Here is a 12,277-nt window from a genome sequence, read left to right as displayed (position 1 = left end):
GCTGCTCTCTAAAACCCCCAAAATTCCATATAGTCAATGAAGACTGTGTAGAAGTTATAACCATTCAATGGAAAACTGCAGGCAAAGTAAAATGTAAAATAAGTGAAGATTATAGCCCATTCTTTTATCTGTGCAGTATGTGGTTTGAATCTCATGAAATCACTTTTTATAGATTATAAAACTATGTCCCATCATGTAAAATTTTGGACCAAAGGTATGACATCTCTGTTCCTGGATATTACCTTCTGAATTTTACCTTGAGGCTGCATTGCTACATATTTCAGGAACTACTGTGTTTCCCATATACCTTTGAAAGCCATGAAATGAGTACGTGTATACCAGGAATGTCATCCATTGTGGGTACTCTAGATCAACTGACAAGTATACCTAGGTGCATATATATTTAGAAGCTTTAATAGCAAAGAGAATGAAAATTATCAAATGAATGAATGAATGAATAAATAAATAAATAAAAATTCACCATCCAATCACCTTTAAAAGCTAGCAGGGCTTTAGGTTTTCACCTGACTCAGTAGCACAAGTTTAAAATGCCTCCCTGACTGACTATGCTTTCCAGCCATGCTTTCACACCTCCAAAGCTAAGTGCCTATATGGATGAAGCAAAGACATACGCAGCTGAGTACACCCTGCAGACCCTGGGCATCCCCATTGATGGAGCAGAAACGCCGGCTGCAGCTGCAGCTGCTTCCACTGCTGCGGCTGCTTCCACCGCTGCTTTTCCAGGTATGGGAACCTGAACCAGAAATGGCCCTTGCACAGCATTTGGGAAACCCCTCCTTAGTACCATGGACTCAGAGAATTGTTGAACTCCACCTGTGATAATTCTGACTTGCACCGTCTGTGTCCAGAAAGTTTGCCAGATGAGTGAACCATTAAAGCATAGGGCAGGAGAATTGGGCTGGGCAGTAGAAGTAGGTTCTAGACTCAGCTAAGCTTTAAGGAGCTGCATGACCTTGAATAAGTCAATCTTTTTGAGTCCAGTTTGTTTTGTTTTATTTTTCACTTTTAATAAAAGTTGTAGACTACTTATTAATAACTGATGTTTATTTGGGCTCTTACTGTGTGCCAGGCACCCAGGTAAATGCTTAACATGCTTTAGATTATCTCAGTAATGCTATGACATGACTAAGAGTTAGATTCTATCATAACGCCCATTGTACAGATGAAGAAACTGAGTATTAGAAAGATTAAGTAACTTGGCCAAAGTCAATCAGCTTTTTAGTAATCCTTTAGCTTACTCCCCAGTTCTAATCACCTATTCTAGTTTTGCTACTTTGCTTTCTGAAAGAAATATGTAGACCACTGTTTTAGTTTCCTTGGCTGCTCAAGCAAATACCATGCAATGGGTTGACTTAAACAATAGGAATTTATTTGCTCACAGTTTTGTAGTTGGGAAAAAGTCCAAATCAAGGCATCATCAAGGCGATGCTTTCTTCCTGAAGTCTGGGATTCTGGAGCTGGCTACCGGTGATCCTTGGTCCTGAGCTCCTCTGTCACATGGCAATGCTTACGTAGCGACCTCTCCTGGCCTCTCCCTTCTCTTCCAAGTTCTGTTGACCTTCAGCTTCCTGCTCCCTATGGCTTTCTCTCTTTCTGTCTGAATTTCATTCCGCTGATAAAGGACTCCAGTAATAGGATTAAGACCCATCCTGATTTGGTTGGGCCACATCCTAACCTAAGTAACCTCATCAAAAGGTCCACAGGAATGGATTAAGTTTAAGAACGTGTTTTTCTACAGTGCATGCAGTTCCAAATCACCATAACCACAGTTTTCTTAAACTATTTTAAGTTAGCAACTGTCTGTGTGTGTGTGTGTGTGTGTGTGTGTGTGAAGGGGGGGTTGGGGAAGGAGGGAGGCAGAGAGGGAGCGAGAGAGAGACCTTTTCAATATGTAAATAATCAGGCCCCAATTTATCTGCTCTACAATTTTGGTCTGGGTCATGTGCTGATTGCTTAAAGGAAAACCTTAGCAATAGATAAACATCCTTCAGGGGTCACACTGAAATGACTTTTCACTATTTTTATGTGCCCATAACAAATGCTAATAATCAAAAATCAAACTCCTAGAAATTAAAGGGAACCGGGCAAGAAACTTGTCTTGGAAGGTTTTCCTCAACAGTTAGCTTGGGTAACTGAATTCTATTTTTATTCCTTTTGAATAATTTATCGTTCTAACCTGTCATTGTGTCAGCATACCAACATTCCCAGCCCAAATTAGTGAGGTCTGACTAGACCTAGAAATACGACATTCCTCTTGATTGATTAATTCATAATTGGCCCTGTGTATGGGGTGAGAACTTTATTCCTCTGGTCCATAACACCTGGGGCTCACTCTCATTTTTCTTTCATGTCTCAAAAATTGCAAAAATATCTTCCATTCTGACAAGTGAGGCTGAAGTGACTCATGCATCACATGAGAATGTGACCTCAAGTCTAGCTTTGTTTCTCTGTAAGAATGTGCTGAAGATGCAGTGACTCCCTGCACGGGGTCCAGGCAGTGGCTGACATGCAGGGGGCCAGGTCCCTCCCTGCAGAACTGGACCACCAGTCCCTGGGCTTGCCTCCCACAGGGCAGTGTGCTTACCTGTCTGTCCCTGAGGACAGGGCTTCTCAGTTCTCAGAGCAAGTTGAGTTCCTGTTTTGCACAAAGCTGCATCCCAAAGACACCTAACTAAAAATAAATGAGCCCCTGTTGGGAGGCTTTTAAAGTCTGCCTTCATATTGGAAAGGATTTGCTTTTACCCAAGAATGTTTTGTCTTATCCTCACTTCTATTTGCTCCTACAAGAAGCTAAAAATATTTAGGGCATGAGAGTTGTCTTGGGAATGACTAACAAGTTGAGAACCTCTGTCACAATTTTCCTGTGGAGTCAGACAGAGTGTATCAGGCTCCAAGACAGGAATCTTTGAAACACAAATACCCTTGCATTTAAGAAATCAGCTAAATTGAATAAAGAATATTCAAAACCCCCAAAGATAAAATGTGTATTATGCATATACACGCACACACTTATACCTATGTGTAAATTTCTTATTTATTTTAGAAATACCATTTCCAAAAATATGAAAGTAATTGTTAACACATTTCTCATATCCTTGGAAAATGAACTAAACTTCAGTAGCACATTAGTCAGCAAACTGAAGGAGCCAAGGAAAGGATTCAATTTTTTAAGAAATAGTCCAGCCAGCTTCCTGCCACCACTTCCTGAGAAGCCACAAGAAAAAAAATCAATGTGTCTGGGGTGGGGAGACTACCACAGCACATAAACCAAAGGAACTTAAAAAACAAAACAAACAAACAGAAAACAACAAAACAAAAACAGGTCCCCATTCATTGTTTAAGTATTTTTTTCTTGTTATCTTTCATGATTTTTGGACAGTCTTGGAAATACTCTGGTTTTTGGTATAAGACCTTAACAGAAAAACTTTGCCTTGAGATAATAGCTATTTTCCTCTCTTCTTCAAAAGTGAATGTTAATCAACCAGACATAAAGTCAAAGCTCACAAATGATTTCTTTGCCATTCAAGCTCTTTGGGTCTCTGAGAATGAGGACCAGTACCAAAGTCTCTCAACACACCAAAGATAGTCTTGTTGGAGCAAGAAGAAGATGCACTTGCCACTCACTGCTAGGTCTATAAGTAGACAGGATAGCCCTTCATTTTTATGGTGTTATATAGAAACATATCAAAAACTGTACATTTTTCCTTCTGGTCTATCCAGTCTCTTCTGTCCCTTCTTGAATTAAGGCAATGGTCTTTAAAGTTTCCCTTAGGCAGGGATGGGGAACCAAACCCATATTTCCTTCCACTGTATCTTGCCAACCCTGCAATTTTCTCCTCTCATTTATAAATTCTGAAACCCTCTGAAAAAGTACTAAACCTCAAATATTAATCAACCAAGGATCTATTTCTGTTTCTTAGACCTCATCCCCAATGAGGGAGTAAGAAAATTCTAAACTAATTCTAATTTGAATTTTTAAAAATTCTCTAAGTCTAATTAGAATTTGAAATATTCTCCAAGTATGAGATGATTCTGATACAAGTGACATGACCCCACTTTGAGGAACATGGTCCTAGGATTTTTAAAGGCCATTTTAAAAATGCTTGTGCCAGATAAAGAATGCTTGTGCCAGATATTATGTCTCTTGAGAGCATCTTTTGAAATGTATATATGAACTTTTTGCTTTAAGCAATGTTAAATTTTCTTATTTCTAAAAGAGGAAAATAAGTCCAAAGAGAGCTGAGTCCCTTTCCTAAAGTTTTTTTCTGCCTCCACCTCCAGGATATGCTGTCCCTAGCGCTACTACACCCATGCCTGCGGCCCAGCTCAAGCAAGCGATGACTCTTGGACACGACTTGGCAGCATATACAACCTATGAGGTCTACCCTACTTTTGCAGTGACTGCCCGAGGAGATGGATATGGAGCCTTCTGAAGATACCTTTCTTTTAAATTAAGAATAAGACACACAAAATCCTATATAGAAGAAATATACCTCTAGCTTGGTCTCATATGATCATAAGTAATGTCTTTCCCAAAGTAATACATTTCCCGAGACTGTATTGCTTATATTAGTTGAGAATTGTGACATGAGAACCTTATTCCCTTAGGCAGCGGGGGGAACCAGACCCATAGTCCCTTCCGCTATACCTTGCCAACCCATAAAACAAATCAAACAGTTAAGGAGCCTTTTGTCTAACGCAGAAAAAGAGCCATTGCCCCCAAAGTTGTTCCTTCAAGGTTCTTGGGTATCCTAGGAGTATATTGACCAAACTTGACAGAGTGGAAAGAGATCTTTTAGCCAGCGAGGGTTCAGGGGCTGAGCAGCCTCAGGAAGTCAAGTCTCAACAAAAAGTAGCCAAGTCAACTCCAGTGTCTTAGCCTCTGGCTCACAGCTGTTTTGGCAATACACAAAGTCCCAGAAACAAAGGGAAGAGGGTCTGGATGCTTTTCAAAACCATTCACCAACTGCCCACTGTGTGAGGCATGGCTGCTGACCTGAGCTCATGAAAGACTGTCAAAGATTTTGTGGATTCAGCGTCACTTCAGTCTGAACATTCCATCCAGGCAATTTGTCATAGGTCAGGAGCTCTCTGTTCCCTACAGCCCCTTCCCTAGAAATTGATGTGATGTGTGGCAGATACGGTTAAAACAAATCCAGGCCCACTGTTGATGAAACTCATTAGCCCCCACATATTTTTCTCTAGAAGTCCTACCCTTCCCACAGATCCACACAATACAATAATCATTCCAACTTGAAATGACTCTCGCTCACTTTTAAAATTTTGACTGGTCCACATTGATTTTCTTTCATCCCAGTGTCTTTTTACTCAGCTCCATTATCATAAAATAGCAATAAAGTAAAAGCAAATCTAGAGAATATCACATATAATACTTTTTCTTATTCAGCAACCTGGCTGAAAAGTCATTTCAAACAAATAGAGAAGTGAAGGTTTACTTTTATTTCTTTGATCTTTTTGCAGGACCCAGGCTACCATCCAGCACTGAGAGACAGTTATATTAACTTGGGTTTAGCCTTGGACTATCTAACTCACTTTCAGCCAGAATATTCTCCACATCCCCTTCCTTTTACTTTCAGTAAGCATCAGACAGCTTTACCTTATCTAAGTCTTTTTTGTCTTGAAGCTGTCCCAGGAAAACCTTATACTCATCACTGCTGATTAAAAGCTATATCTTCAGACACTCAGGAAGGGTTTTATTTATCAAAATACCCTAGAATTCTGGGCCTCTTCTCCAGGAACATCCGGTGGGGAAGGGAGGGCAAACCTGTGCTGGAGGTGAGTAGAAGGCTCTACTGTCTTGCCACACTTTTGAAGGATTGCTTTGGGTTGAAAAAAGAAATAATCTAAATCCAAACACCAAATACCTATTATTACCACTCCAGTCTCATTAGTGGTTTAAAACATATAGTACTAGACTTTCCATTAAAAAAAAAAAAAAAATTCCCTTGCCCTTGTAAAATTCTACAAGAATGAAGGAAAAACAAAATACAAAAGGCACAGAAAATGGTGTTAACTGCTGAATGGAATTCTGCGATTCTAAATCAGGCCAGATTCCATCAAATCAGGTAAATTCCAAGCACAATTAAAGGTCCCTGTAGCCGTTCATTTCTGTTAACACCAATCAGGTGTCAAAGGCCTGCCAAGCTACAGCTGAAACTGAAAGGCGCAGTGCCCTCTGCTTTACATTTTGCTTCTCATATTCCCCAGGACAGTGTTTCCTGAACTTGGGGGCACATTAGAAACAACTGGGGAGCTTTAAAAAATGCCAGTGCCAAGATTACATTTCATGCTAATTACACCATAATGTCTTCAGGTAGGAACCTGGCATCAGTGTTTTTTAAGATCCCTAGATGATTCCAATATGCAATTAAGTTTCGGAGGTGTTCTTTTCTCTGTATTTCCACTATATCCCTTAATTTTGTTTCTTTTTTATTTCACTTTTGTTAAATAGGAAAAATGCAAGAAAAAATGTCTAAGCTAAAACAGTTGAATTGCCTTTTTACGTAAATTCATCTCATTCAATGTATGAATTTGAATATAATTCATAATGGCTTCAAACTGATTCTTGGGCCAAACAACCCAAAAAATGAGAAAGTGAAAAAAATTGAGCAATTCGGAGGTCTAAATTTACATTCATCCACAGACCTGCTTTTATACTTAAAGAGAGTAATTACATCAACATAGCAAATGTCCATTGGGACAGGCAAATTCCTACTCAGTCCAAAAAGAGCATGAGCAAAGTTTTAATGAGCAAAAGTTCTAATGTTCCTTAAATATTTGAAAATAAATAGTAAAGCAGCAATCTGCATAACCAATCAATGCAAAATAAAAGGCTTAATACAGAAGAGTTTTAAATTTAATCAAAATGAAAAGGCAATTAGTTAATCGAGGAATGGCCTTATGAGAAAAATCATAATTCTTCATTAGGTCATAGTCATGGAAAAATGCATGCATTCATGACTTTTACCTCCTTAAAACTGATTTTATTGTTTTTTTCTGAAATCTTACTTCATTTAGTAATATCTAGAGAATACTTTGAAATACATTAGAATATGTTCATAAAAAGCATCAATATGTATACCATGAGATGTTTATATTTACTTTTCTCACATTGAGTAACATAGCGCAAATCCTGCGATGATGAGTTTGAAGCTATCAGCAAAATGGGATTATTTTTTAAATCTAGGGCAGAAACTATGGTTTACTTTGCTTAAGGATTATATATTTGGATTTAATAAATTAGCTCCTATTTAACATCTATCATACCTTGTACATCACTAACCATTTTGCTGTTACTTCTTACTTTACTGCTTCCTAATTCTCATAAAAAAGTTCAGTTTAGTCAACCAATCAAATAATAACCAAATGCCCAAAGCAATAATTTAGAAACTTCTAGAAAACTAGAATTGCATTTCTAAATTTTGGTAATGAATAGCTTATTGAGAATTAAAATCAGCACAACATTACTTAGGCAGGAGGAAATGGAACAGCACTGAGATTAGATATCTATAATCTGTAAAAATGCTGGCTCTTCCAGAATTGCTGTATCCCCACTCCATTAGTATCATTAGTAGGTCACTTCCAATTACAACCAAATGTAATTCTCCCGGATAATTATTTACCACCACCCCATATCATGCTAAACCACATTGTGTTTAGGTAACAGCACCCAAAATGCTGCTAGAAAGCTACCTTGTGTTAAGAAGATATTGACTTCAAAAAATATCTAACAAAAGAGGACCTATTTCCAAACTACAGTAAGGGTGGGATGGAAATTAAATAATTAAATTATAGCTTCTGTACTGATAAAGCTATACGGAACATTATTTTTAGCTTTACTTAAAGGTTTAAAAAAATTCTTCTAGTCATATAGATTAGTTTTTCATAAATAATGCAGCAATATAAATTCCAATTTACATTATTTTTCACTATATTTTAAATGACTATATTTTATATTTCTAACTTGGACAAATGAACAATGATTAGAAATCCATAGGGACATGGAGATTTTCCAGGGTTCCATTTGTAGCTTAGGGCCAATAAAGAAAGTCCACATTTTGAGTAAATTTTCTTGCATTCAGAGCTTCAAAGTTTATTATTATTCAGCAACTCCAGTCCTGTTCAAGATTTCTTAGAACTAATTTGCAATTAAAATGTACACAGATATGCATAAGTCCATGATCATTTATCCTCTTCTTGGATTCATATAGAAATTCCCAGGGAGGTGAAAACATACCTAAAATTTAAACTAGTTAGGTAGAGACTTGGCACTTTTTATATTTTGTAAATACACTTTTACATATTGTAAATACATGTGTTAAAGACAAAACTCAGTTTCTAATATGACACCATAAGTGAACTTTGTTATAAATACTTATAAAAGAAAATGTTAATAGCACAAGTCAGAAAGTTTAATATGCTTATTGGAAGACAGAGTGCAATGAGGCAGTGAACATTCCTACCTGGCTTGCAACTGTTGTCAACAGAGAAGGCAGTTTAGAGCTGGATTCCATGGCCCTGTCAAACTGATTGTCAGATCTGATGTTAAAATTTTACCTCATTCAAGTAACATCTTGAGAATACTTTGAATTTTACTAGAACACAGTCACAGGAAGTGTAATGTGCCTTCCAGACTGCATGCTTGTTTTTGCCTTGCCAACGTTAGAAGAAAGCAAAGTCCTACTATAATGAATGAAACTATTGGGAAAATGAGATCTCTCTGACTCCTAGTCCCTGCTTCTTTTAATTCTGGAGTAAAATAGCCAAAAGAAAAAAAATTTGGATTAAATGGCAAATGGGCCATTGCCTCCCCAAATGGCCAACGTTTTAAAAGCCAGCTTTTTCTTAGGATGTTTGTACAGAAAGTAGAATATGCAAGGTTAATATGGATAGCAGTGTATATCCTGAACACCAAGACTCATTTATGGATGTTATTTTGACTAATGGAAGGGGAGATACCAAGAAACAGCACTTTGAAGTAAGTAAGCCGCTAGCAAGAACTCCTTGGAGAGTTGAGAATACCAACTCCACTCAGGGTTCATGGATGTCTCTCTGGGGTGACGATACATCCTGGTTTGTCAGGACAGGCTTGGCTTACATCTACTGGCCTACTATAAATATTACCAATGGCCCCTCTTACTCTCAATGTGTTCCAGTGTAGACAACAAGTTATATGGTGACCTACTCTTCATGGCTGTTTTGTTTGTTTGTTTGCTTTTAACATTGTAGAATTGGATTTCTCCTTTCCAGGGAAGATACAGCTAAAACTAAAGGGCTACCTACTTTATTCTGACGAGGGCAGAGCATGGTAAAGGGAGAGGGAGTTCCAGCTGCCCCGCCATTCTTACTCCAATCCACTCCCCACTCAGCGGTCCCTCTACCCCATCCCTTTCTGGCCCTAGTGCTCCTCCCACTTCCCCAGGCAGTGGGTCCTGAGTTCCGCCTTCAGTTGGCAGAGCTAAGAGCCACAGGCCAGACTGAGTAGAGAACAGGATGGATGAAAGTTCTTGAGGACCCTTGCTTGGCATTAGTTGCATCTTAGAGCATTTACTGTTTCTTTCCTCCTTGAGCCAATCTACATTCACCCTAAACCATATAGGATTTCCTGTGTAAGCTTTCACCTGAAAAATCATGTTGCATTTTTCCTTTCTTTTCTGTGTCTCACAAATTTGCTTAAACACAAATTCCCTTGCATATGGTCTCACCATTGCAGTTACTCATGAAATATTCTTCAGCAAAAGTCCTCTCATAATGTTATACTAAGGTTTTACTTTTAAATGCAAACTAATATCGACAGGTATTTTCCTTTGTTACAGAACTTCCTTTTTATTCTTCCTCTATTCTCTTTGCTAATATTGAGAATTAAACAAATTATACAGTACTTACACAGTATATATTGCCATTAACCTACAAACCTGTCTTTCATAGAACATTATTTTAGTGAGTAGGTTTAGTCTGTGTTTGTTAAATATCCTGTGTGCACCTACTCTTATGCCCGAAACTGTGAATACAAATACATCTATATTTTTAAAAGTTTCTGTCTTCACTGGGCCACACAGTCTAGTGGTCCAGTCTGCATTTTTAAAACTGAACATAACTGCACTTGTTTAAGTGCATCAGCAATGAAGTACACATACTGTTTTACAAATATAAATTTTATTTTGAAGTTAGCATTTTCTACTATAATTCCAAGGCTTTTAGGGGTCACATATTGCAGATGTCTATTTATATCAATCCATCATTATCACTGGTTTAAACACATTTTATGTAATTATTGGTGTTTTTATTCCTATTCCTTCATAGTACTTTTTTTACTTTTCTGCCTACAATATAACGAGATATTGTAACCCCTCTCTCTTAATGAAAAGCAAGCTGTCAGCAAAATGCATTTCTAGTTTCCAGATATTAATGTCTCACTTCTTTTCCTTTTTATTATTATTGGTTTTATTTATGCAAAGTTAGTTAGCTAAGGTACCAAAATAAGGAGATAAAAACAGTATTAAAGAGTGTGCATAAGGCACTTATTTTTGTACATTGAGTACAACATGTTATAGAACTCTGTGATCTATCAACAGATGTTAAATAAAATTACATCATTCATCTATTGTGAAAATAATCATTGGTTTGGAAGAAATAAACATAATGGGCACCTTAGAATCATAAATCATATGAAATGAGAAACAATGCAATGTTGTAATAACTGGTGTAATTGAAATGATGAAATGGTTTTAATTGAATTCTCAAGTACCGTTATAAAGTTTTAAAAATATCAACATGAGTCTCTGATTTACTTTTTCTTTCCTGAAAACTAAAGAAGTTTTATCCTTTTTGAGTAAATAACTGAATATTAATGACCCATAATGGCAATGTGCTTTTGGTAACTTCTTTACATTATAGAAAAGATCCCTCTGGTGCTTCTTCTGAGAGAAAATGTTAACTTTCAATAATTAGAAGCTTTATTTTCCAATCAGTCAGGAAAGCAAAAGAAATACTGAGAAACCAAAAAGTCAACATTTGTCCTGGAGGCCTCTCTTTATCCCCGATGGCCTTGAGCAGGATTCTGCAAAGTACCCTCTGAGGGCCAAAGCCAACATTTTGGTTTGTTGTTGGCCTTTGAGCAAAGCATGGTTGTTATGTTTTTAAATGGTTGAGTTAAATATGGCTTTTACATTTTAAAAGGTTTAAAAAGAAAAAGGAAACAGGAAGAATGTGTGACCAAGACCGTAAACAGCACACAAACCCAAAATATTTACTATTTGGCCCTTTATAGAAAATGTTTGCCAACCTCTGCACTAAGCCAGCAGCAGATATTTTGGCTTCTGTTATTACATGTAGCACCCCATTTCTAGGTTGTCCAAATTCTCAATTAGCCAGGAATAGGTTGGACTACAGTGACAGCACCTAATATAACAATGGTTTAAAGATGATAGCAATTTCTTGTCTCTCACTCAAAAGCCCCCAAAAGTGGTACAATGCTGGTATTGTGCTTTATAGTGTCATGAACATAGACTGCTTCTTTTTGTTGCTTTACTTGCATGATCTCAACCTCATGTTCTAGGATGATGATATTTACATTCCAAGCAGAAGGATGGAGGAAGGACAAAAAAAGAGGAAACGGTGGCTTTCCCTTAAGGAGAGTTCATTGAAGCTGCAACTGAGTAGTATGGTTTATATCCCATTGCAAAGAATTTAGACAGGTAGCCACACATAGTTGCAAGGAAGGATGGGAAATGCAGTCTTAATCTAGGCAACCATAAAAAATTATTTTACTGTGAAAGAATGGAAGAATGGATACTGAGGAACTCAAGCACAGCCTGCCACAAATACCTGAATCACAGGAAGAATGTGAGAATTAAATAAAGCAAGGCACATGAGATCTTTTGGTACTGGTCTTGGCATGTGGTAGATGCCTATGAATCCTGGCTCCCCTTCTCATGCCCTCACCAACTAAAAGGAAACTGCCAGCATACCTCAGAGTATCTTGAAGTATCGGTACCCAATGAAAGGGTGGCGCAGTAAGGTGGGTGCCCAATGATTCTCACCTCCCTTTGAGTGTAGGCTGGACCTGGTCACTCAATCCTAACATAAAGAAGTGGCAGAAGTGATGGGATGTCACTTCCAAGATTATGTTATAGAAGACTTTGACTTCTATCTCGCTGGCATCTTGCTGACGAATCTTCTCACTTGCTCACTCTGACAAAGCAAGTTGCCATGTTGCAAGTTGTGCTCTGCAAAA

At 37.7% G+C, this 12,277-nt stretch overlaps 1 protein-coding gene across 3 annotated transcripts in view; it reads left to right on the top strand.

Annotated features, from left to right (window-relative positions):
- A1CF (APOBEC1 complementation factor) overlaps nucleotides 1-10,808 on the top strand; it is an 87,677-nt gene extending 76,869 nt beyond the window's left edge. For all 3 annotated transcript variants that reach the window (XM_037804814.1, XM_037804813.1, XM_037804815.1), the window contains exons 11-12: nucleotides 578-744; nucleotides 4,303-10,808. In XM_037804814.1, the coding sequence (XP_037660742.1) occupies nucleotides 578-744; nucleotides 4,303-4,454 (319 nt within the window). In that variant the 3' untranslated portion in view covers nucleotides 4,455-10,808. The remainder of the gene's footprint in view (nucleotides 1-577; nucleotides 745-4,302) is intronic.
- Nucleotides 10,809-12,277: the final 1,469 nt, after the last annotated feature.

This window comes from Choloepus didactylus, chromosome 15, assembly GCF_015220235.1.
Source record: "Choloepus didactylus isolate mChoDid1 chromosome 15, mChoDid1.pri, whole genome shotgun sequence".
NCBI classification, from domain to species: domain Eukaryota; kingdom Metazoa; phylum Chordata; class Mammalia; order Pilosa; family Megalonychidae; genus Choloepus; species Choloepus didactylus.
Note: the sequence above shows the minus strand (reverse complement) of the source record. Positions and strands in the feature narration are given on the sequence as shown.